General features: G+C 43.5%; 1 protein-coding gene and 1 long non-coding RNA gene across 2 annotated transcripts in view; one reads left to right on the forward strand and one right to left on the reverse strand.

Moving 5' to 3' along the window:
• Nucleotides 1-21,137, reverse strand: part of PCP4 (Purkinje cell protein 4) — a 65,370-nt gene extending 44,233 nt beyond the window's left edge. The window contains exon 1 of the mRNA XM_043875372.1: nucleotides 21,041-21,137. Within this exon, the coding sequence (XP_043731307.1) occupies nucleotides 21,041-21,049 (9 nt within the window). The 5' untranslated portion in view covers nucleotides 21,050-21,137. The remainder of the gene's footprint in view (nucleotides 1-21,040) is intronic.
• LOC122676065 lies at nucleotides 11,682-25,949 on the forward strand. Its single transcript, XR_006335409.1, has 3 exons — nucleotides 11,682-11,789; nucleotides 12,029-12,030; nucleotides 25,910-25,949. It is a non-coding gene; the product is annotated as an uncharacterized LOC122676065 (long non-coding RNA).
• Nucleotides 25,950-26,191: the final 242 nt, after the last annotated feature.

Here is a 26,191-nt window from a genome sequence, read left to right on the forward strand (position 1 = left end):
CACTGAACATTTAAAAAATCCACCAATTTAATCCCTAGAGGTCAGAAGAGAACTTCAACTGGAAGGATTTCAAAGAAAGTCCAAAAGTTGGTTAAAAAGAAAATGATGGGATCTTCATGACAAAGGCATTAACCTTTATAATTCTTCCTAATTCTTCTGCCTTCTGATACTACATTCAGCTCGGAGCATTTTTATCTTGACCTTTATGTTAATAGAAGCAATTAGCATGGCTCTGGTGAGACAGGCCATCTATCCCTCATTTTTAGGGACTGGCAGTTTGTTTTATTGAAATTCACTTTGTACTTTATCCTATAGCTATATATTTTAAATGAGTATTTTCTACCCTTAAAAACTTTCTCCATGCCCATTTTCTTTTTCAGTAATACTATTTTCTACTTATATAAGTGAGATAGGGCCATAACGAAAATCTTAGAAAATAAATACACAAGGAAGAAAGAAAAACACTTGTAATCCAACTGTTTGGAGTTAATCTATGTTAACTATCTTATCACCCTCAGAAGTTCTTTTTTAGGATAGTCTAAACCTCAGTTATAAGATTATAAACATGTCAAGGCTCACCAACTATACAACTAAAAAGGATAATTTTTACTGTATATAAAATATACCTTAATAAAACTGATTTTTAAAAAAGAAAGCAAAGAGTGTCCTGTTTTCAGGCTGACCAGGCTCTGCAAGCCTTTCACTTAGCAGCTGTGTGACCCTGTACATGACACGGGACATCTCTGAGCCTCAATTTCTGCTTCTATAAGCCAAAGATGATAATACACCCACATCATCAAGTTGTGAGAATTCAATGAGATTAAAACATTCACACTGCCTGGAGGAGATCCCTAAAAAAAGTCAGCCTGCAAAGTAATGCAAAAGAGGCTTGGAAAGACAACTGATTCTTTGTTCCCACTGTATTTTTCTTGCAGCGACCCAAGGAGCTCAGCAAAACTTGAGGAAGGAGGAAGCTCAGTAAAACTTGAGGAAAGAAGAAGCCCAGCCTTCGTGTGCAGCCAGATGAACCCTGAAAAAAGGGATTCCCTCGGCTTTTTCTGCACCTGTTCAGTTTCCTCTTCGTGGAGAATTCAAATAAATATGACTAAATTAAGCGTGTATTTCACATGTCTATGTGAGAATCCAAAGACAGAATATTGGTATTTATGATCTTTTTTTTTTTTCATAAAGTATGCAGCCTTCATCTGCTAGTCGTTAGACTGTGAATTTCAGTTGAATTTTCCTCTGCTTCTGCTGTGCATGTGTTTGTGTGGTTGGTATAAATCACTGCTTTTATTTTTTTCTAGAAAGAGAAGATGCAAGAAGAGAGTAGATATGATCAAAGAAGGAAGGTGGACAGAAGCCCCCTTTACATGTGTGCCTCTTACCTGATCAGCAGACTCTCCCTGAGTCTGAGGTTGAATAAAAGGACATGTGGGTCGACTCAACCTGACTCAGCCGCCTTTGGAAACCCCACAGGTATGCAGGATGCTAGAACGGGGCTCCGGGACCCTTCAGACAGCTCTCTCTCCATAATTCACTCTGTCCGGGTGTCCTGACTTATTTTATGTGCTTAACTAACTTCACAGACTCTTGCCTGGACACTTGGTAAGAAAGGCAAAGCTTAGTCTCATGCATTGACTTCTCGTGAGGAAGCACAGATGCTGATTCAGCCCCATCTGCTACTCCGAGTGCCTCTCTGAGAGGGGTTGTTCCGGGCTTTAAGAGCTAGAGTCTTTCTTTTCTGGTAATAAAGAAGCAGCCAGGTTTGTTTTTTTCCCCCCAACTCAACTAAAACAAATATAGCTTCAGAACATGGTATACACGACTGAGGTTGTGTACTTTGGGAAGAGAGGGCAAGGCTTTGTCCTAAATCAGCGGTCAAGGCTCAAGAAATGAACTGAATCCTAGCCCACTTCAGTGAGTTTGGATGAATATTTGAGGACCTATAGTAAGGAAATCTGGGCCTTCTTAGGTGGTGCTTGTGGTAAAGAACCTGCCTTTCGATGCAGGAGATGTTAGAGATGAAGGTTTGATCCCTGGTTCAGGAAGATTCCCTGGAGGAGGGCATGGCAATCCACTCCAGTACTCCTGCCTGGAGAATCCCATGGACAGAGGAGCCTGGTAGTCTACGGTCCATAGGGTCTCAGAGTCAGACACGACTGAAGAGATTTAGCACAGCACAGTAAGAAAATCTATGAAGCAGGCAAAAATAGAGTAAATAATATAATTACAAATAATAAATTTTTACATATGTGTGTGTGAGTACATATTGCTGGTCCTGTTTAGTAGCTTCAGTGATGTCTGACTCTTTGCGACCCTATGGACTATAACCCACCAGGCTCCTCAGTCCATGGGATTCTCTGGGCAAGAATACTAGAATGGGTTGCCATTTCCTCCTCCAGGGGATCTTCCCAACCCCTCTTCTCTTGCAATAGCAGGCAAATTCTTTACCACTGAGCCACCAGGGAAGTCTGTGAGTATATATATACAGATATAAAATACAAATAAGAGAATGAACCAAAAAAAGTGAATCAAGAGAGATCCGAAAATGGTAGAAAAATTATACTATATATAAAATAGATAACCAGTAAGAATCGACTGTATAGTACAGCGAACTCTATATTTTGTAATAACCTAGAAGGGAAAAGAATCTGAAAAAGACATATATAACTGAATCACTTTGTTGCATACCTGAAACTAATATAACATTGTAAATCAATTATGTGTCAATACAAAATGAATACATAAAATGACTAAAAGAGAAAAAGCTATATAAACCATTGGATCAGCTGCCCTCTGGAAAGCTGAAAATTCTAGCAAACACCGCCCCCACCATCCAGCAGCACCAACCAACTCAGTCTAACGCCTCCACTTCCTTCACATCTGATATTGCTGCAAATTTTATTTTCAAGTCCCTCAGAAATCCAGAACAACTTAATTTGCTGGAAAACCAGCCCAGATGTAACTGAGTTGAAGGTTGCCTTACAGGGAGGGGGCTGTTACAAAAGAAGGAAACTGATGCTGCCAATTGATGCTTTTGAACTGTGGTGTTGGAGAAGACTCTTGAGAGTCCCTTGGACTGCAAGGTGATCCAAAGAGTCCATCTTAAAGGAGGTCAGTCCTGGGTGTTCATTGGAAGGACTGATGTTGAAGCTGAAACTCCAATCCTTTGGCCACATGATGCGAAGAGCTGACTCACTGGAAAAGACCCTGATGCTGGGAAAGATTGAGGGCAGGAGGAGAAGGGGATGACAGAGGATGAGACGACTGGATTGCATCATCGACTTGATGGACATGGGTTTGGGTGGACTCCAGGAGTTGATAATGGACAGGGAGACCTGGTGTGCTTCAGTTCGTGAGGTCGCAAAAAGTCGGACATGACTGAGCGAATGAACTGAACTGAACTGATGCTGCCAAACTGTTTCATGCCTGCACATACCAACCCTGGATCCTACTATGGTGAGAACTTTTATTTCCCAAGTGCAAACATCATCCTTTAATTGACCCTTGACACATCTGCCCTCTGTATCCCCTGACATCACACAGGCAAGGAGAGAAGGGTGAGGACAGAGGGCTTAAGCATGGGAAAAGTCTCTGAACAAAATAGGCAGCTCGGAGTATTGATCAGAGTCAACAACCGCACTCAGTAAAGATATTTGGAATCCTAATTGGGGGAATTTTCCACACTGAGGTTATAGCTTAGCATTTATACGATCTTTTAAAAATGTATGCTTTCCAAGTGTTTTGAACCAGCTTTATGACTCCATCCTCAGAACGGTCCTGTGGGGTCAGCCAGCATCACTGATTTCTTGTTCAAGCGTGTCCTTGAGTGGGCTTCTTCTGAGCTGGCCTGAAAACTCCATCTGATTCCTGGGTAAGACCCGCAAGCCACCTGCTTCCACGGTCAGGCGTGGGCCATTCCTAAAGCTCTGCTTGGATGGAGAGAAATTATATGTAAAAGGCTCTAGGCATGACAGAGGACTATTGGAATTACATTTTATCACTCTGTCTCTCAGTTTGGTTTGGTTTGATTTTTTTTGCTAAAAAGCAGTCAGGCAGCCCCCATTCCGCACGTCCCTGCCCCCACATTACGGGGCTAGCCTTGTGGCCGAACAACCCACCCAGGGTCCCTCCCGTAGCAGGGCCCGCACTGGTGTCATACTCTCAAAACTCTTCACCACGTTCAACATGGAACACCACATTTCTACTTTTCACTGTCACCCAAATTGTGTCCATGGTCCTGTCCCCACCTCCCCATCGCAGGCTCACCTGGGCCTCCCAGTTCTGAGCTTTGGTCACCTTGAAAGAGGTTCATGGCAGAAGTGGATGGAAGCAAGTGATGACAGGGCTGTGGCTTGTTTTTAAAAATGAAAGTGTTAGTCACTCAGTCATGTCCCGCTCTTTGTGACCCCATGGACTGTAGCTGGCCAGGCTCTTCTGTCCATGGAATTCTCCAGGCAAGAATGCTGGAGCGCTGTTGCTGTTGCTAAGTCACTTCAGTCGTGTCCGACTCTGTGCGACCCCATAGACGTCAGCCCACCAGGCTCCCCCGTCTCTGGGATTCTCAAGGCAAGAACACTGGAGTGGGTTGCCGTTTCCTTCTCCAATGCATGAAAGTGAAAAGTGAAAGTGAAGTCACTCAGTTGTGTCCGACTCTTAGCGACCCCATGGACTGCAGCCTACCAGGCTGCTCCGTCCTTGGGATTTTCCAGGCAGGAGTACTGGAGTGGGTGCCGTTAGATTTTTTCATTTCTGACGGGGATCTGCTCAACTCCTGTGCTCTCGTCCTGTCTCCTGGTCGTAACACTGAAGGGACACAGGAGCAGAGTAGGGTCCCCTCAGGGGGCTGCTCACAATCCAACAGCTACATTTCACTGCATTCATTTTTTTTTTCAGGTGAGAACCCCAACTCTTCATCCAAAATTCAACTGTGAGGGCACTCTCCAATGTAGATCAGCCAAATCTGGTTCTCGGCAAGAACGCAGCAGGAAAAGGATGACATGGAAATTCACAAAATAGTGCCCCCAAAATGAACCAAATCCGCTTTGAAGCTGGGAAAGATTAAATCTAGATGGAAAAAATAACAGTGAACTTGCAGGAAGGATTTGGTGGCAATACAAATTGACAAATTGCTCTATGTATTTTAAGAGGATATCTCAAAGAAGAAGTAAAATAGCTTTCTGAAGTATAGAACATTGCCAGAAATAATATTTGCGATGTGCCACTGTATTACCTCGATATTTTGACAAGATTTGTGCATATGTGAAAACTGAGCTATAAATACAGGCATGAGCCATGCCCTGAACAAACTCCAAAGACAAGAAAATAATAATGGTTAAAGTTCTAGGGGGGACTTCCCTGGCAGTCCAGTGGTTAAAACTCCATGCTTCCCCCACAGAGGGCACATGTTCTATCCCTGATCGGGAAACTAAGACCTCACAAGCCACATCACATGGCAAAAAAAAAAAAAAAGTTCACCAGGAGCTCAGATACAAAGTGTATACTGATATTCTGCCATGCACAAACTCTAATACCCTCACGGAAGATAGATTACAGGAATGTCTAAATTCACGTGGGCATTTCTAACAATTAGAACACAGAACATAAAAAAATACACACAATAGTCACAATTGCAAAAATCTTACTGACTGTCCTCATGTAATCTGCTTCTAAATTACTGAACAGATTTATTTTCACTTCACACTTTTAAAGGAAGATGCGATAATTCAATAGAACCTAACTCGTTATTGATAAGGATGGGGAAAATTCCAACATGTTTAAAGCAATTTATATCACTAAGCAGGAGTTAGAAATCAACTACTAGCAGCCCTCCATATCCAACAGTTCCAAATCTGGGATTCATCCAACCGCAGGTTTTAAGTATTTTTTAAAAATTCCAGAAAGTTCCCAAAAGCTAAACTCCAATTTGCTATATGCCAGCAACTATTTACTTAGCATTTATATTGTGTTTATAACTATTGACATGGCATTTACATTTTATTAGGTGTCATAAGTAATCTAGAAATAATATAAAGTACATGGGAGGATATGTATAGCTTATATACAAATATTAAGCCATTTTATATAAGGAACTTTATATAAGGAGAATCTTTGGATTGGTAACCATCTGTGCACAGGGTGGTCCTGGAAATAATCCTCCTTGGATACCTAGGGATAACTGAACGATATCCTAATGGATATGCATCTATTCATTGGACTTCATGACTGTTCTAACATATATGACTTTTAAGATGAACCATTAGTTAGGTAGTTATTCAACCAATATGTATTGAGTCCCTGCTTTTGTCAGCACCGACTCTTTGGGGAAGTTTTCCTGATCACGTCCTTCTTCCCTTTCCCAGGCCAGCGCGATGACCTTAACCAATGCTTCCCTGGCACTTGGTTTATACAGTGAGTAGACCTATACTCTGTATGGCCCCTTTCATCCAGTTAACTTTATGTGATCCTATCTCCCCCTCTAGTCTATAAACTCTTTGAGGAATGGGGTCCATTCATCCAGCATAATGTCCAACGTATAATGAATTCTTCATCAGTGTGGTTCAATGGTATGTGCTGGGGAGATGAAAGAGTGTAGAAGATACAATATCTGTCTTTTAAAGGTTTATAATCTAGAAGGCAGACAGAAATTTGACAAGATAAGTGATTACTGACTACAGGCATACCTTGTTTTATTATGCTTTGCTAATATTGTACTTTTTACAAATGGAATGTTGGTAGCAATCTTGCATAAAGCAAGTCTATTGGCATCATTTTTTCCAACAGCATTTGCTCACTTTGTGTCTCTGTGTCACATTTTGGTAAATCTCACAATGTTTCAAATTTTTTATTACTGCTACTATATTGTCATGGTGATCTGTGATCAGTCATCTTTGATGTGAGTATAGCAAAATGATTACAACTCTCAGAAGGCTCAGTTAATGGTTACCATCTTTTTACCAACACCTTTTTAGTTAAGGTATGCAATTTTTCCTAGTCATAATGCTATTACATACTTAATAGACCACAGTATAGTGTAAACATCACTTTTATATGCACTGGGAAACAAAAATGTTTCTGTGAGTTGCTTTATTGAGATTTTTGCTTTATCACGATGGTCTGAACTGAACCTAAAATACCTCCAAGGACTGCCTGTATGTGCAGTAGTTTTGACCATAGAAAGGGACTCTGTTCCCTGAACAAATATTTTCTAAGAGTTTTTATAGAGAGTTCAGAGTGGTCTTACACATTCAAACAGAGCCAGGGAGTTAAGGTAAGGAATGAAGGCCACTGGTATAAGCTCAAAGTCGGGGAAACTCTGCCAGGTGACGCAGAAGAAAACTTTGTGGGCAGAGACCTCCATGATATTGCACAAGAGTAGCAATACTGACATTTACCAACTTCATGTGTGACTGGGGTGGGAGGATTGAGGGGGTTGAAGTGGAAAGTTGAAACTCTACAAGCAAAGTAGAAGCCCCAGTGAAGAAAAGAATGACTTTCTCAAGATTTCTGTGGTTGTTCTTTTTTAACTCAAGACCAGGTTGGGGGGGGGGGTAGGGGAGGATAATATTATTTTTAATGTATTTCATGCCCAAGTCCTAAATGGAACTGGGACAGGTATAAAAGAAACTGGGCTATATCTAGGATATGTCAGAAAATGAGAAATTTAATAGGATAGGAAATGTGTGAGTGAAACCTAGCCTGACTTTTCCTTAAGAAGCTCTGTGATTTTGAATAAAATTAGCCTAGGGGCACTCAGTTCCCTATTTTAAATGACTATTTGGAATGAAATGAATATAGGGCCTCCTTTAATTCTCTGAATTCTAAGCAAGGCCATAGAAATGATCATCTTTCTCTAGGTCCAGAGTCTTTAAGCAAGCTGGTCGCACCTCAGGAAGGGCAGAGCCACCATGTTCAGCCGCACAGGTTGTGCACTGTGCAAATCCAGGGAATGCCATTGACACGAAGTGTGGTGTCAGTGGCCCCTCTGGGGTTGTAGGGTGCCTCAGCACTTGCAACCATGCATGGTGAAGAGAATTCTAGAATGTCTATTTATATCGCTTTAGGATCTAAGATCAGTAAGAAGGAAATCAGATTTTATCAATAACTAATACCTGGATTGATACCAACATCATCATTTGTGTGTGGGAAACAGTGGGAATCCCACAACTAAGGGTTGTTCAGAACTACCTCACTCTCCCCCACCCTGTTTTTTTAACTGAAGTATAGTTTTTTTAATTTTAGTTGGAGGATAATTGCTTTATAATGTTGCATTGGTTTCACCCATTCATCCATCTCACTTCAACTGACTCAAATTTGTTCCTTTTATTGGCTGAGTGATATTCCATTATATATATATATATACACACATGTATATACACACACACACACACACATATATATATATACACACACCACATCTTCTTTATCCATTCTTCTGTCTGTGGACATCTAGGTTGCTTCTATATCCTGGCTACTGTAAATTGTGTTGCAATGAACATTGGGGTACGTAAATTGAAGTGTGAAAGTGAAAGTTGCTCAGTTGTGTCTGACTCTCTGTGACTCCAAGGACTATACAGTCCATGGAACTCTCCAGGCCAGAATACTGAAGTGGGTAGCCTTTCCCTTCTCCAGGGGATCTTCCCAACCCAGGGATCAAACCCAGGTCTCCCTCATTGCAGGGATATTCTTTACCAGCTGAGCCACAAGGGAAGCCCAAATTGAAGTATAGTTGATTTACAATGTTATGTTAGTTTCATGTGTACAACAAAGTGATTCAGACACAAGTTGCTTCAGCCAGGTTTGACTCTTTGCAACCCTATGGACCGTAGCCTGCCAGGCTCCTCTGTTCATGGGATCCTCCAAGCAAGAGTACTGGAGAGGAGCAGGTTCTTTACCACTACTATATATATTATGTGTGTGTGTGTGTGTGTGGGTGGGTGGGTGGATGTCTGTTATATTGTTTCAGAATCTTTCCAATATTATGAGATATTGAAAGTAGTTCCCTGTGCTATACAATGGGACCTTGTTGTTTGTCTCTTTTATATATAGTAGTGTGTATCTGTTAATCCTAAGCTCCTAATATATCACTCTCACCCCGCTTTCCCCTCTGGTAACCATGAGTTTGCTTTCTACAACACCCTTACTCTTGAATTGCTCTCTGAATAGCACTATGTGCTGCAATGCAGTTCCTTGTGCTCTGGTAAGAGGATTTTTATATTTATACAGTTTACCGTTAACCAACCTAATCTCCCCATAGTGGGTAAGTGTCTTTAAAAATTCCTGCATAGTCACAATACAACATAGAGGAACCTAAGGACATGATGATAAGTAAAACAAGCCTGTCACAAAAAAAACATTGTATAATTACACTTCTGTGGTGCTTAAAGTAGTCAAATTCACTCATAGAGAAAGCAGAAAGCTGGTTAACAGGGGAGAGAGGAAGGGGAAGGGGGAGATGTTTAAAGGGTAGAATTTCAGTTTTACAAGATGAGAAAGTTGGAGATCTGCTTCACAATAATGTAAATAGACAACACTGCAGAATTATACACTTGAAAATGAGTAAGATGGTAAATTTTATGATATGTATTCTCTACCGGAATAAAAAAAATTCCCACATAAAATTTTCACAGATTGAAGATAATATTGATACTGCCAACAAAAGGAAACAGTGGAATTGCTACCTAACCATTCTTCTATCAGAATGTCTTCACAAGTGCCAACATGAGCTTAAAAACACAATCAACAAATTCAGCTCAAAAGAAGTGAAGTTAACAACACTATTTGAATTAAAGATTTTTATACTTTACGCCAGCAATTACCTCTCACAAGTATATATGGTACTTGGAAATCCTGATTAGGGTTAATAAAGCCATCCATCATGATTAACAAAATATCTAGTTTATCTCATCATATTCTTGTTCATTTTAAGGTTTATTTTTGTATGTTTTATAGTTGCACTTACTATATGAGCACATAAGCATGCATTAAGTGAAGTGAAAGTCACTCAGTCATGTCTGACTCTTACGACCCCAAGGACTATAGCCCACCAGGCTCCTTTGTCCATGGAATTTCTCAAGCAAGAATACTGGATAAATTATTATAAAATAAGTAAGTAAAAAATTATTGTGAATGCATGCTCCAACCTTTTTCCTGAGAGAATGCACTGTCAAAACCTTTGAAGACTACCCTCCTTGAGGAGGGATACCCACGGTCACCATGGACACCATTCCATTGCTCTGTCATGGATCCACAGGAGGGCTGCAGAGATGGTTTCCCAGAAGCTGATAAGCTTTGAGTGTTACTTTAAACACTTGTGGATGGTTATTATTAGAATACCAACAGCTAACGGTGGAAAAGTCAAAGAAATGAAAGACAGGATAGCAATAGTTTCGCTAGGGAGAGAACAGAATCATTTCAAAATCACCTTGAACTATGTCAGGAAGGAGTTCATATAGCATAACGGTTTGAAGTTTTGCTTGTTGCATTTCCATCTATAGCTCTTTGAGACACATGAAATAAGAGGATTCTCAAAGAGGGCTCAACATGCGCCTCCATCTTGGATGTAGGCAGGTTTGTGTCAACACCTGTCTACTACTGATGTCTCACCCTCCCAAATGAGGAGACCATCATATTGAATGTTCTCAGGCTCACAATTTGACCAATTTATGACCTCAGGGAATCTTTTGCTCCTCAAACATGTATGAGGAAATGTGAAAAAGAAAAGCCTACATATAATTAGCCATCTTGCCATGCTCAAGAAAATAAAGTGATAATTTCCTAACAACTCATAATTAAACAGTGCATGCTAAGTCTCTTCAGTCGCATGCAACTCTTTGCAATCCTGTGGACTGTAGCCCACAAGGCTCCTCAGTCCAAGGGATTCTCCAGGCAAGAATAGTGGAGTGGGTTGCCCACTTCCTTCTCCAGAGGATCTTCCCAACCCAGGGACTGAGCCCATGTTTCTTATGTCTCCTGCACTGGCAGGTGGGCTCTTTACCACTAGTGCCACCTGGGAAGCCCAGGAAAATAGTTTTCTTTGACCAGGAATCAAACCCTGGCCACAGCAGTGGGATAGCCAAATCCTAACCACTAGACCAAGAGTGAGCATCAAGGAAACAGTGAATACTACCTAATAAGGAAATGATAGGTCACGAAGCAACAGTTAGAACTGGACAGGGAACAACAGACTGGTTCTGAATTGGAAAAGGAGTACATCAGGCTGTATATTGTCACCCTGCTTATTTAATTTATATGCAGAGTACATCATTAGAAACTCTGGGTTGAATGAAGCACAAGCTGGAATCAAGATTGCTGGGAGAAATATCAATAACCTCAGATATGCAGATGGCACCACCCTTATGGCAGAAAGTGAAGAACTAAAGAGCCTCTTGATGAAAGTGAAAGAAGAGAGTGAAAAAGTTGGCCTAAAGCTCAACATTCAGAAAACTAAGATCATGGCATCTGGTCCCATCACTTCATGGCAAATAGATGGAGAAACAGTGGAAACAGTGACAGACTTTAATTTTTGGGGCTCCCAAATCACTGCATATGGTGACTGCAGCCATGAAATTAAAAGACACCTGCTCCTTGGAAGAAAAGCTATGACCAACCTAGACAGCATATTAAAAGCAGAGACATTACTTTGCCAACAAAGGTCTGTCTAGTTAAAGCTATAGCTTTTCCAGTGGTCATATATGGATGTGAGAGTTGGACTATAAAGAAAGATAAGCACAGAAGAATTGATGCTTTTGAACTGTGGTGTTGGAGAAGACTCTTGAGAGTCCTTTGTACTACAAGGAGATCCAACGAGTCCGTCCTAAAAGAGATCAGTCCTGACTATTTATTGGAAGGACTGACGTTGAAGCTGAAACTCCAGTTCTTTGGCCACCTGATGCAAACAGCTGACTCATCTGAAAAGATCCTGATGCTGGGAAAGACTGAAAGCAGGAGGAGAAGGGGGTTACAGAGGATGAGATGGTTGGATGGCATCACCAACTCAATGGATATGAGTTTGAGTAAACTCCAGGAGTTGATGATGGACAGGGAGGCCTGGTGTGCTACAGTCCATGGGGTCACAAAGAGTCAGACATGACTGAATGACTGAGCTGAACTGATACCTAAGAATCCTAAATTAAAATAAGTGTTATTTATAAATTAGTTTTTAAACATTGGAACTTAGCCACATGGTGTACAGAAAAGTGATTGGCTAAAAAAATTTTCAAAAAAGATCTTGAGAATAGGAAAGAACTTATTTCTTTATCTTTACTCCCTGTTTGGCTCAGATCAATGTTAATGAGTAGTCTATTGTCAATCTCTGGTGTTCTCGTCTCAGGCATTGCATAAAATTAAAATATAATATGAGCTTATGGTTACTGAGAAGACTCTTGAGAGTCTCTTGGATGGCAAGGAAATCAAACCAGTCAATCCTAAAGGAAATCAGTCCTGAATATTCATTGGAAGGACTGATGTTGAAGCTGAAGCTCCAATACTTTGCCCACCTGATGTGAAGAACAAACTCATTGGAAAAGACTCTGATGCTAAGAAAGATTGAAGGCAGGAAAAGGGGATGACAGAAGATGAGATGGTTGGATGGCATCACCGACTCGATGGACATGAATTTGAGCAAGCTCCGGGAGTCTCAAAGAGTCAGACAGGACTGAGTAACTGAACTGAACTGAATGCTTACCAAGAGGATAGGGTTGGAGGAAGAGTAAATTGGGAGTTTGGGATTGACTTCTATATTTGGGACACACTTCTATATTTAAAATAGATAACCAAAGACAACAGCAAAGTAACTAGCCACTTCGTTAGAACTTTGGCTATGGCACAGGTGTAGTATTATGGGGGCAAATGACCATCTCTTTTGCTGAGTCATTCCACAGCAGCTTTGGATTGTACTAGCTGGAAAAGCATGGTCTCTGGTCAACCCAGATACAAACTCACCTGTCAAATCATCACAAACAAGTATTAAAAACACTAACATGCAGAAGACATTCCAGGCCATTGGGCAAAAGATTGCGGTATGGATGACTTGACATATTTCAGTCTTGGAAAACCCACCATTGTCCTCAAACTGGAGAGGGAAAACCACTCAGAGAAAAGGACCCCCTGTTCTCCGTTATAGCTCCATTATGGTATGAAAACGGCCCCATTTGAAAGTTCCATCATTTCATACTTTTTGGCTTCTTCCCCTTAGATGTCCTGCAAGGCCATTTTCAATCTGTGGATGATTACCTTCCTGTTTTATGATTCTACTTTGTCTTCCTTTTATTTATAAAGTGGCAGTTTGAGAGTAAAATAGAAAATAATGGCATTTAGTGGGTGATTGATTTTTCCATGGACAATGTTATAAATATGGCCATGCGTTTCCCTTTCAAAAATGAATGAGAAGTATTTCAGTGAGATTCTGAAGCATAAATGTAGGGCAATTTGCAAGGCACAAATGACATTCAAGCAGATTGATGCCTGAAATGGGTAACTCGTTGTTCATGTTAAACAACCCTGAAATAGATGCTGGTTTATAGGTCTGGCCCTTTGATGGGTGTGGCAAGCTTGTTTGGCTTATGACACAGAACAATGAGCTATACAACATTCTCGTGTGTGTGCTCATTCGTGTCTAACTCTTTGTGACCCCATGGACTGTAGCCCGCAAGGCTCCTCTGTCCGTGGGATTTTCCAGACTAGAATACTGGAGAGGAGTGCCATTTCCTATCCCAGTGGATCTTCCCAACTCAGGATTGAACCCACATCTTTTGCACCTCCTACACTGGCAGGAGAATTCTTTACCACAGTGCCATCTGATACATCCATGTATCCATACCCAAAAGGCACCTATATTAAATCAAATGAACAGCATTTTGCCATTCATTATTTATACCTCACTTCATTCCAAAGACTGGAAGAATGATAAGTGGTTTATGAGTGAGGAATATAGGAAAATGGATGCAGACCCCATAGACTGCACAGTGTCCTGGATTCACAATTCAACATTCAGCTTCCAGGAGAACAAATATGAATTGATGTCTTTTGCATATGAATTGTCCTATATTCCTATTTCAAATATAAAGTACTCTGAAAAATGTAAACACACAACTACAATTAAAATATTTGTTTTAATGAATATTAACATTGGCACTCCATTAACTATTATGGTATGAATATGCAACTATAATTGAACTATTTGTTTTATTTAGTATTAACATTGGGGCTTCATTTTTAGTATTAATTATAATATTTAAATACGCAGCTTGCTTTCTGTATTCTATAATGCGCCTTCAACAATATTCCAGAATTTATGGTTTGGCTATGATTGGGCGTATGGAGCTAACTTACTAAAGATCAGTTTGGACTATTTCTTATTCACCCTTAACCCCTAACTGTCAAATTGGTTTTCTATTTCAATACAATGGGTCTTCTTCAAGGTAGAAGTGAGCTCTGCCACCTTGGGCTATCATCGCTTTTGTCTGAATTTCACAGACCTTATCTGCAGCAAAATAGTTTCAATGGAGAAAAGCCCCAAACTGAAAGATATTAGAATTCTCCATTCTTCCGTCAGCTCCCTAATTTCCTTGACATTTTCCCAAATGTCAAGAGTTCTTTCTATTGAGATTCTTCTGATTTTTTCTCATTTTCTTTGCCAGCCATGAAAGCGTTTATTTGACATGTATAACAATGCACCCATTTCCAATTTAAAAGGATTTAAATGGCAAACACAGGTTTCAAACCTGGAGGTAAAGAACAAAAGAGAGAAATTTTTCTTTCCAAATCTACCCAGACCACAAATCTCAACAGTTAGAAAACAGGGTACTGGTCTGTTAGTTATAATAACTAATAAATCCACACCCCAAAAGCCATTTGATCTGATTTCATCCAGTAACTGAACATCCCCAAGTGCCAAACCAGGATCTGGGTCTGTGGATGACATCAGAAAGTTCACAGTCCAGGTAGGATAACTCTAATACATAAAACGCAGCGCATACTAGCTATGGTCTGAATGTTTGTGTCCTGCCAAAATTCAAATGTTGCAGTCATAACACCTAAAGGTGATGGCATTAGGAGCTGACTAGGTTGTGAGGTTGGAGCCCTCATGAATGAGATTTTGAGATTTTGTCAGTTTGTTGTTCAGTTGCTAAGCCGTGTCTGATTCTTTGCAACCCCATGGACTATAGCCTGACAGGCTCCTCTGTCCATGGGATTTTCCAGATAAGAATACTGGAATGGGTTGCCATTTCCTTCTCCAGAGGATCATCCCAACCCAGGGATAGAACCCACATCTTCTGTGTCTCCTGCATTGGCAGGCGGATTCTTTACCTCTAGTGCCACCTGGGAAGCCCAAGGATTTAATAGCCATATTTAAACACCCCAGTATAATAGGGACGCTCTAAGGACCATGGCAACCCACTCCAGTATTCTTGACTGCATTGCAAGTGGATTCTTTTACTGCCGAGCCACCTGCGAAGCCCATAAATGGAATTAGTGCCTTTATCAAAAAGACCCCAGAGGACTCCCTTGCCCCTTCCACCAGGTAAGGATACGGTGGGAAATCTGCAACCCAGAAGAGACCCATCACCTGAGGATGCCAACACCCTGATCTCAGACTACCAGCCTCCATCACTGTGAGCAATAAATTTCTATTTTTTATAAGCCACTCAGTCTGTGGTATTTTATTACAGCAGTCCAGACAGATTAAGATAGCACTTTAACAGCATGATCTTTAATGCACTGTTTTATAAAAAATCAAATACAATATAAACCTGTGCATATGCATTCCCCTAAAATCTTTCTTTTCCCCACTCTGAAGCCTTTTCTAGAAAGTCATTCTAAATTAATGGAAAGCCCCAAGCTTGGGTTCATGATGTTATTCAGATGTTCAAACAGTCCGGTATGCCCAGTGAACCAAGAACAGAAAAAACCCAAACAAACTGTGAATGCCTTCCACCTCTGACAACACTTCTGACAGAGTTCTGAGAGCAGAAATTAGAATTTTTAAAAATAATGCAGAGAACGTGTTCATCATAAATTCAAGGCACTTTCCATTACAAAAGCCCATGTTTCCTCTTCATCTTGATCACATTATTCCACTAAACCTCTAATTGTGAGTCATTTATTCAATTTCTCTTTCTAAAAAATATCATACATCTTGTATTCTGTCATTCTTAGAATTCAAGAGAGAAAAACAAGGAGACTTCTTAATCCCACAGCCTCCGTTAATGAAATGCAGGATTGGGGAAATCAATCTTAGAGCAATCCATTACCATCATCAGCCCAACAAACACACTTTCTTGCTTCACTGGCCTCTTCCTACTTAGGAAATGTTGAGCCTCAGACCCAAGTTGTAATTGGAGTCTTTCTAGACCTAATGTCCCCAGTTAGAACATCTATCATTCTATGATCCAGCAAAACTATATGCATCTTGCTGGGTCTTCCTGTATCTCAGCTGCAGGGCCATCCCCAAATGAGATTAAAATTGCCTAAGAGGTTGAATTTTCATTTGGCCTTTTCTTGTTAAGCCCTTGGAGCCAGTTGCAAAATCCACATTTTATGCAGGTATCCTCAGTATCTGTACTTAGCTGGTCTAAATTATACAATTCCTTGCAAATCTATTACTCACACATTGGCATCTGTTTCAGCTTACTATTACATCATAGGAAACACAACTATGCTAATTTTCACTTTAGACCTGTTTCATCTTACTATTTCTCTCTCCAAAGGATTAATTACCCTGAATGCTGGTTAGGTAAACCCTAAACCAGTGTCATATGCAAATTTTAAACCAATGGCTACCTTTGAAAATAAAGTCATGTCTTGCCCATCCTCTTTACCCCTGATACAAGCGGCATAGTTTCCCCCTTGCAGTCTCTTTCCAAAACAGTGCTAGTCACTGCTTGCTTCTTGCTTCAGAGATTTAGTGTACCAGACAAGTAGCTTCTGATTCAGTGCTAAGGCCACACTGTGTATGTCTGTTGCTCAGTCATGTCCAACTCTTTGTGACCCCAAGAACTGTAGCCTTCCAGGCTCCTCTGTCCGTGGAATTTTCCAGGCAAGAATACTGGAGTGGTTTACCATTTCCTTCTCCAGGGGATCTTCCCAACCCAGGGCTCGAACCTGCTTCTTTTACGTCTCCTGCATTGACAGGAAGGTTCTTTACCACCAGCACCACCTGGGATACACATGAGGGTTTAAAGATTTGCCCTTTTAATTCCTCATTGTCTTCAAACCAGGCCTGGACAGTGCAGTCCTTTTGTCGTGGCCAATGTCTAGATGGGAGAAAAGCCCAGAAACCTGGCACCAAATTGCAACATCCCATCAAAGCCGATGCTAGGAAAGAGACCATAAACAGCAACATGAAAGGGTCAGGAGAACACTTTCCCAAAGGGGTTTCACAGCTGTCAAGGATGTATTATGCAGTGGGGAACACCCTACCGCCTCACAAAAAGAACGTGTCATTTTGCAAAGCCACCCTCCAAACATGTGCCATTATACGTTACATTCTTGCTCCTGGCTCTACTAAAGCAGTTGTTTTGAAAAGCAACTTAAAAAGACACCTGCATGAGAAAATGGGACTGACTGTCATCATTGGCGGAACTTATTTCAAATGGTATTATTAGGTCACTAAACAAAGGGAGCCTTTTTCTTCCCCCTGTGTGGGAAATCCGGTGGGGAAAGATGAGAATGCATTTTGTAAACTTCAGCCGTGGTGGTTAGGATTTCTGATCCAGCAAATGTACCTAAACCTGCATCTTGATCCCTGCTAAGTGATCTTGCAGCTCATCTCGTAGATTGCTCTAGGCACCTCTGACACACTTTAATACCAAAATGCAAATTAGACACCCCCGCCAACCACCTCCTCTCTGTCACGTTGCCCTAAATTTGGACTTTACTTGCCTCACTACACGTGAGCTGCTCTTTTCAATCACATGCCATTTCCCCCATAAAGCATTGTCAAAAGGAAAAAAGAAGATGTTGTATTGTCCTAAAGTCACCCAATTTGAAGCAAGCTGTAGGCTCAATCCCCTCATGAAAGGCTGCAAGAACTGAGAGAGCCCACTCCGGGGAGCATTTAGCCATTGGGTAGCCTCTCCTCCCAGCCCAGCTGTGAACCTCAGAATTTCTAGAGCAGGAGATAAACCTGAACATCTGGAGCAGGAATGAGGTGCCCATCAAACTCAAATAAAACCCAAAGTCATAGGAAAGTCTGAGAAAATCCACTGCTTTGGCTCTATGGGGTAATTAGTTACATGGGTAAGTAAATGATCATTTGAAATCCACACCCTCCTGAGAGTTATTAAAAGCGGGAGCCACATGAAATTCATCTAACTAAAGACAAGCTTGAGAAGGGAGGGGAGATCCAGTCCTCTACCCAAAAAGGAGCTTCTGTTCAACTTTATTAAATGTGTTAAGTAGATTTAAGTTTGAGTCAAAGGACCAATTCCCACTCTCCGAAGAGAACACTCCCGAGAAACTGGGAGATGAGCTAGGGAGCTGGTCACCCAGAGGACGGGGCTGCACGTGACCCGAGCAGGGAATCCGCGTGGGAAGGAGGAAGGTGGGGGAGCTGGATTGAGGCAGGTGGCAGCAAAGGGAGGTCAAGGTGTGAGACGCTGTGGGATTTTATCAACATTAAAGGAAGGAGGCAGAGTTCTTGGACCAGCCTGGCAAGGCATCTGACAGATGCTGGGGGGCAGGGCCGTGGCTGCAGAACTGCCCTAATTACAGGTTCAGCAGAAATGAGGTTGTGATCCTAATGATGGGTGAGCTCTGGGATACTTGCTGTCTCCCTGAGGACCCACAGTTAAGTGACCACCACCAAGCTGAGGCATTCTAGAAAGCTCCAGATGTTGAGCAAGGAGGCTCTGCTGAAGATGGAGTGACAACCAGAGGGGAGAACCAGCGGAAAGTTCCCCACTCCTGAAGAGTCCCCTTTAGCCAACCTGATCGAACACAGGGAGGATCGTGGCTGCACAGGTTTCCAAGCCCTTCTACATGAACCTATTAAGTTGTATATAAAAACCCCACTCCACACAGTTGTTCCAGCTATTCGCAAGCAAGATGAGCTGGTGCAAACAGAGAAGCTTCTGGAATCTCCGTTGAGTCTGCAGAAAGCCCCGCATCTGAGCATTCAGGACCAGAAGGCCCAGCTTCCTGGCCTCGCCCCCCACCCTCATCCCCGCCCTCCACCTCTTTCTCCTTCTCTGGCACCCATCATTCACATGGCCCAGGAAATTCCATGTGCCGTTTGGACATCAAGACCCACCCAAGTCCTGACTCGACCCTTCACGAGCTGGTAGCTTTGAGCCAACTGATCTTGACCTGTGCCTCAGTCTCCTCATCCATCAGTTGGGAATCATAACAGCACCCACTTATTCCCAGATGGCACTAGTGGTGAAGGACCCCCATGCCCATGCGGGAGACATAAGACCTTCAGTCGGGAAGATCCCCTGGAGGAGAGCACGGCAACCCACTCCAGTATTCTTGCCTGGAGAATCTCATGGACAGAGGAGCCTGGAAGGCTGCAATCCATAGTGTCTCGCAGAGTCAGACGCGACTGAAGCAACTTAGCACGCACATGGTAATTCTATTCTAATTCACGGGGCTGTAAGGAAGTTCAAATAAGACAACTAGGTACCCCGCTTGGTTCTAAGGATGCTGGGCAAACAGGAGCTGCCATGGCGGTCACCATTGTTGCTACTGGAATAACCCTGCCTTCCCCTCTTCCACCCATACTTGCCCTCTTCCTTGCCCTTGGCTCCATCCCAAACCCAATTCCTAAATCTTATAACGCTTTGCCTGCTCCGTCTTCCTGTCGTGCTTATATCAAAAGTCACCCATCAGACAAATGAAACCAGGAAAGAGGCATTTTATTGCTGAAGTTGTTAATTTTACTGTATATATATATACATATATGTATGTATATATATGTAAGTCATTCAGTCATGTCCGACTCTTTGTGACCCCATAGACTGTAGCCCACCAGGCTCCTTTGTCCGTGGGATTTTCCAGGCAAGAAATACTGGAGTGGGTTGCCATTCCCTTCTCCGGGGATCTTCCCAACCCAGGGATCAAACCCAGGTCTCCTGCATTGCAGACAATCCTTTATATCAAAAGTCACCCATTAGACATATGAAAGCAGGAAAGAGGCACTTTATTTTTGAAGTTGCTAATTTTACTGTAGATTTCCAAAAAAGGTTCACCCGTCTGTTAAAAAAAGAAGACAGACAAAATAAAAGATCTAAAAAGTAACGATTTAAGTGCCAACCAAAAGGAAATGAAAGTGGATTTGTCTTGGTTACCAAGTGCAAATTAGAAGGTGATGCTATACAATACCAAATCTGCCTTTTTTGTAAAGACAGAGAATACAATCTTTTTAAAAATTCAGTGAACATTCAGTTTGCCCCCCAACAAACTCTCCTCTGCGTAAACAGATGCAGCGCAGTGACTTTCAGTTGAAAACTGTAGCCCCTCTTCCCCCAGGGTCTCTCCTATATTAGACCCACACACCCATACACACAGATTTTTCGTGGTTCATTGGACTTGCATTTCTCTCCTGATTTTACTCTGATTAACTGCAGATGTAGTTTGTACAGGCAAGGTTTCCACAGGACCAAGCAATGCAAACCTTCCCTTGCTTCTCTTCCGAGGCTGACTTTCACCAGATGGCCAGCCTGCTCACATTCTGAAAGGTACCCATCGAGGAAGACATGTGAAGACCCACACACTGCAAGAGGACAAATCTTTGCAAGAGACTAAAAAACACTCACTCAGCCTTCTCTCCTGAGGTCTAAATCCCAAAGCACTTTCCAACTCACAATTCAATCAGAAGCAAACAATGAATCCCTTTCATTTTGAATTTGTAAAAGTTGCAACTTAACCAATTTTTGCACTTGCCATGCAAACCCAGATAGGAACAGAGTCAGTCTTCCAGGTAAATAGCTCCAGGGTCGACGTGCTCTCACCACTCGGAAGACCTTCACATTTTCTGAGTGTAACTTTGCCCCATCTCACCCCCAGGTTTCCCTCCCAGAGTGGAAGCCCCACTCACCTCACTCATGATGCTGTAACAACGGGCAGCTCCGTATCCCCACCGGCCACACGGAGAGCACTGCTCAGGGGTCGCTGCTCCCCGTTCTGGCTTTTCTCTTAAAAAGGGCTGCCGGGTGGCATCATGCTTCCTCTGAGCCAATGAGATTCATTCACCTGTCTGAATGCCTGGCAGATATCTGAGAGCTCCCAGGGCCACCTAGTGGAGCAAAGGAGAAAGGCGGGCTGGGTCAGGGCTCCAAGCCCCGCCAGGGAGGGAAAGAAAGGACAGATGACAAAGTAGTCCAAGTAGGAAGCACAGAGATCATCACAGATTTGTCACTCTTCATAATTCCAAGGGGTACAGGATTTAGATATGTGGAAAATGCACTTTCAATGTCAGCGAGCAGAAGGTTTGTTTTTGGAAGGAAGAGCAGTTCTGAAAATCCTGATGCCAGTCACCCAACAACCCCCAGGTTTGCTTGGGAGGCACCTGCGCTTCGTAGCACAGTCTCAGCTTTCAGATTTGAACATTTTCTGCTCCTCCTTCTCCAACCCCAAATCTGCCAGCCTGCCTGCGCCCCAGGTACTCATCTCCGGCAGGAGGAAGTGAGCAGTTAGGGTCATGGACTTGGAGAGTCACACTGTGACTCCTCAGAGGAGAGCATCCCCCTCTCCCCAGCTATGCCTGTGGGTGTGATAGCCTCACCAGTGCTGGAGAAGACTTGGCTTTGACCCTGGAATCTGCCCATCCAGCCTGGCAGTGAAGATCCTTTTGCCCAGGTCTGGACTGCTAAGCTGAAGCTCCAATACTTTGGCCACCTGATGCGAAGAGCTGACTCATTGGAAAAGACCCTGATGCTGGGAAAGATTGAAGGCAGGAGGAGAAGGGGACAATAGAGGATGAGATGGTTGGGTGGCATCACCGACTCAATGGACATGAGTTTGAGCAGGCTCCAGGAGATAGTGAAGGACAGGAAAGCCTGGTGTGCTGCAGGCCATGGGGTCACAAAGAGTCCGACACGACTGAGCAACTGAACTGAACTGGACTGCTAAGATCCTGAGCAGCATCGGTGTGGGCCCTTGACTTTGACAAGGCAGATGTTACAGAAGGGAATGCAGCCAATCCTCAGACCTGAGATACATGTGGCTGCCTGTCTCCTTGGTCCATCAGTAGTCAGGACACCTGCCTGCCACTTGCTGGCTTCAACTGGGTCCAGATTCAAGTAGGAGCCTCAGGTTGCTAACAAGAATGCCTTATGGCAAATACTTCAAAGAATAAGAGTAACTCCTCACATGCAAAGGACCCACCAGAGCTGCAAGATATCCAAGTGGTGGCTACCAAACAGCTGGTGCAGACAAATAAATGAGGACCTGGGTACCGCAGTATGATCCTCAGATGCTCCATGGGCTTCACCTGTCACCCAGAGCAAAGACATTCCATCCACAGTTGCTCATGGAATTGATGCTAATCAGAGCCCTGTCTCTGAACTCTCTTCCATCGGTTTCTATCCAGCCGTCACCCCAGCAACCTCTCCCTCCAACATGCCCCTCCACAGCCCCTCCCTCTTTCACCTGACACCCCAGAGGGCTTTCATACCACCTGTATGCCCTCCTTCTCCAGGCTTTCTGTTCCCACCAGGCACCCCATCCTCTCCACCCCAACAATCATGTAAACCCTAATCCTCTCCAAGTTCTTCCCCGATCATCCTTACTCACTGCCTGGGGATGACCCACAGTGACTGCTTGGGGGTGAGGTCCCCCCAACTCTGCCTCATAGCAGAGACCTGAAATGCAGATACCCTAGGGGGACCTAGGAATAGTTGGGTGACCTACTGTTTGAATCCCCACCAGCTGGATCCACAGAAGCTACTTTCTGAGTTTGGAGAAGGAAGTAAAAAGTGGCGACTGCAGGGCAGGTACAAGATTTAAGGAGGCACTCACTCTCAGGTTTCTGCAAATGCCAGCGCTGCACTTGCTCAAACCTGAAAGCTGTTGCCTCCTTAAATTGTGTGCCCTGGGCACCAGGATTGGGTCACTTTGGTCCTGGCTCTGCTGGCAGCTCCCCAGTTCCCAAGAAGAGGGTTGATGAGCTTCATATCAAAGAATAAAAGTGAGGTAAAAGGAGAGAACAGAACCCCTCTGGTCACCATCTAAGAAGAGGCCTGTACATGGTTTTTGCAGAGAGTTGGAGCCAGAATGCACATTTCAAGATGAAAACAGAACAGATAAATACAATGAGCAGTGTGAGTGCTGGATGGAAACTTCAGAACCATCAAGCACAGGCTGCCCAAGGAGGCTGACACAGAAGCACTGGGTCCGAGCCCTCATCTGAGCCTTGTGAACACCAGTGAGCAAGACTACAACAAAGAAAGAAGCAGGAGTCTTCTATGGCTTGTGAACCCACCTTCTTCATTTATGGTCACTTTACGTGGGAACTGTGTCTATAAAAAGTCCCCTTTCAGTGGGAAAATTGGTACATTCATTATAATAATTTCTATTTCACAGAGCAAGATAAATGGGTTTAATGTATAAATTAAGCATATACATACATATCCTAACCACACGAAGCACTTTTCAAGCTCTCAAAGCATCTGCCTGCCAGTCCATTCTGACAGCATACTCCTCAAAATTCTGTCCCTAATTTCACACATGGGAGAACCCAGGCAGGTTGCTTTTAGGACTCCTCAGGGGCTTAGGAAGGTGAGTTGGGAAGAGGAGGGTCAAGGTCAAGAACCAGGTCCGCAGTGCTGCCCACTGATGCACCGCCGACTGGAGGAGGGAGGGCAGGGCTCCGTCCTCCCCTTGAGGTGCAGAACCACACCCTCTGCAGGGACGCCTCAGTGGGTGGGAATTCTGAGCACCCGGTGCCTGGATGGGGAGGGGAGCTCCCCCAGTGGCAGTCTTGGCGGGTCCCGTGTTTTGCAGGCTGTGCGCAGACAGAGGGGACAAGAGAAGGGCCACGGAGGACCAACCTGTGTTCTGCTGCCCTGGCTCTAGTGCAGAAACACATACAGAAGCGCAAGAGCTTGGGGTTGGAGAAGCAGTGAGTACGTCGTTGCTGCAGCTTTCAAGAAGAGGGGCTAGGATTTGTGGTGCCCAGACTGTGGGCTGTGGCTTTACTGAGTAGAACCTACAACTGTTTGGGACAAACCAGAGAGGGGATTACGGTGTTGGAGAAGACTCTTGAGAGTCCCTTGGACAGCAAGGAGATCCAACCAGTCCATCCTAAAGGAGATCTGTCCTGGGTGTTCATTGGAAGGACTGATGTTGAAGCTGAAACTCCAATACTCTGGCCACCTGATGCGAAGAGCTGACTCATTGGAAAAGACCCTGATGCTGGGACAGATTGAGGGCAGAAGGAGAAGAGGACAACAGAGGATGAGATGGTTGGATGGCATCACTGACTCAATGGACATGAGTTTGGGTAAACTCCGGGAATTGGTGATGGACAGGGAGGCCCGGCATGCTGCGGTTCATGGGGTCACAAAGAGTCAGATATGACTGAGTGACTGAACTGAACTGAACTGAAAGAGAGGATGAATGATGTTATAGGCTGAATTGTATCCCCCCAAAATTCATGGCTCCCCAGGTGGCACAGTGGTAAAGAATCCACCTGTCAATGAAGGAGATGTAAGAAATGTGGTTTTGATCCCTGGGTCAGGAAGATCCCCTGGCAGAAGAAATGGCAACCCACTCCAGTTTTCTTGCCTGGAGAATCCCATGGACAGAGGAGCCTGGCAGGTTACATTCCATGGGGTCACAAAGAGTCGGACACGACTTAGTAATTAAGCAAAGACACAAAATTCATATATTAAGATCCTAACCTCTTGTACTTCTGAATGTGACTATACTTGGAGATAGGGTCTTGAAAGAGGTAACTAAGGCAAATTGAGATCATATGGGTGGGCTCAAGTCCAACAGGACTGGTGCCTTATAAGAAGAGGAAATTTAGACCTGGTCCCATTTCAGAGAGGAAGACACAGGGAGAAGATGGCTATCTACAAGCCAAGGAGAGAGGCCTCAGGAGACACAAGCCCTGCCCACACCTTGATCTCAGACTGCCAGGCTCCATAACTGAGAGAAAACAACTTTCTATTGGTTAAGCCTCCCACCCGGCGGTACGTTGTTATGATGATTCAACCAAGTACATGGATGACCTAACAAGCACCTGGGGAAGACTCTCCAGGAATGGCTAGAAGAACCTTATGGGGAGTTTCATTGTGTGGACATGGCACACAATTTAACACTATTCATTTCCCCAGGGCTGGAGAAGAAAATGGCAACCCGCTCCAGTATTCTTGCCTGGAGAATGCAGTGGACAAAGGAACCTGGCAGGCAACAGTCCATGGGGTCACAAGAGTCAGACACCACTTGGCGACTAAACCACCACCACCACCACTGTTTCCCCAGGGCATCTTTAGAAAAATAGTTATCTCTTGTTAATGAGTTGTGAGGTTGTGTCTGTTTAAGAAGACACAAGGCAGATGCTGAATGTGGCCACAGAGGGAAAATTAAGCCATCCGTAAGAAGTCAGTGCCCACGAGTGACACAGGACACATCTGAGGGTGCAACCCACACATCTTGATCATGCTCACTGGCCAGCTCCATGAGCACCCTGGCACTGAGTGCTCCTCCATCACGTCCCTAGATGGGCTCTTGGACCACAACTCCCAGCCAGCCGCATCTATGCTCTTGGGGCTGTGGCACCCCAATACAATCAGCCATAAGACCAAGGATGGCAAAGACTCCATGACTCTTGTCTTGGACTCCCCCAGGACAAGGGTAATAGATAATAAATGTATGGTCTTGGACGATAAAAAAGACTGAGTACTAAAGAAGTGATGCTTTCAAATTGTAGTGCTAGAGAAGACTCTTGAGAGCCCCTCAGACTGCAAGGAGATCAAACCAGTCAATCCTAAAGGAAATCAACCCTGAATATTCATTGGAAGGACTGATGCTGAAGCTAAAGCTCCAATACTTTGGCCACCTGATGTGAAAAGCCGACTCATCGGAACAGACCCTGATGCTAGGAAAGACTGAAGGCAGCAGAAGGGGGCAACAGAGGATGCAATGGTTGGATGGCATCACCAACTCAATGGATATGAGTTTGAGCAAATTCAAGGAGATAGTGAAGGACAGGAAAGCCTGGCATGCTGCAGTCCATGGGGTT

Source organism: Cervus elaphus, chromosome 19 (assembly GCF_910594005.1).
Source record: "Cervus elaphus chromosome 19, mCerEla1.1, whole genome shotgun sequence".
In the NCBI taxonomy this organism is placed as follows: domain Eukaryota; kingdom Metazoa; phylum Chordata; class Mammalia; order Artiodactyla; family Cervidae; genus Cervus; species Cervus elaphus.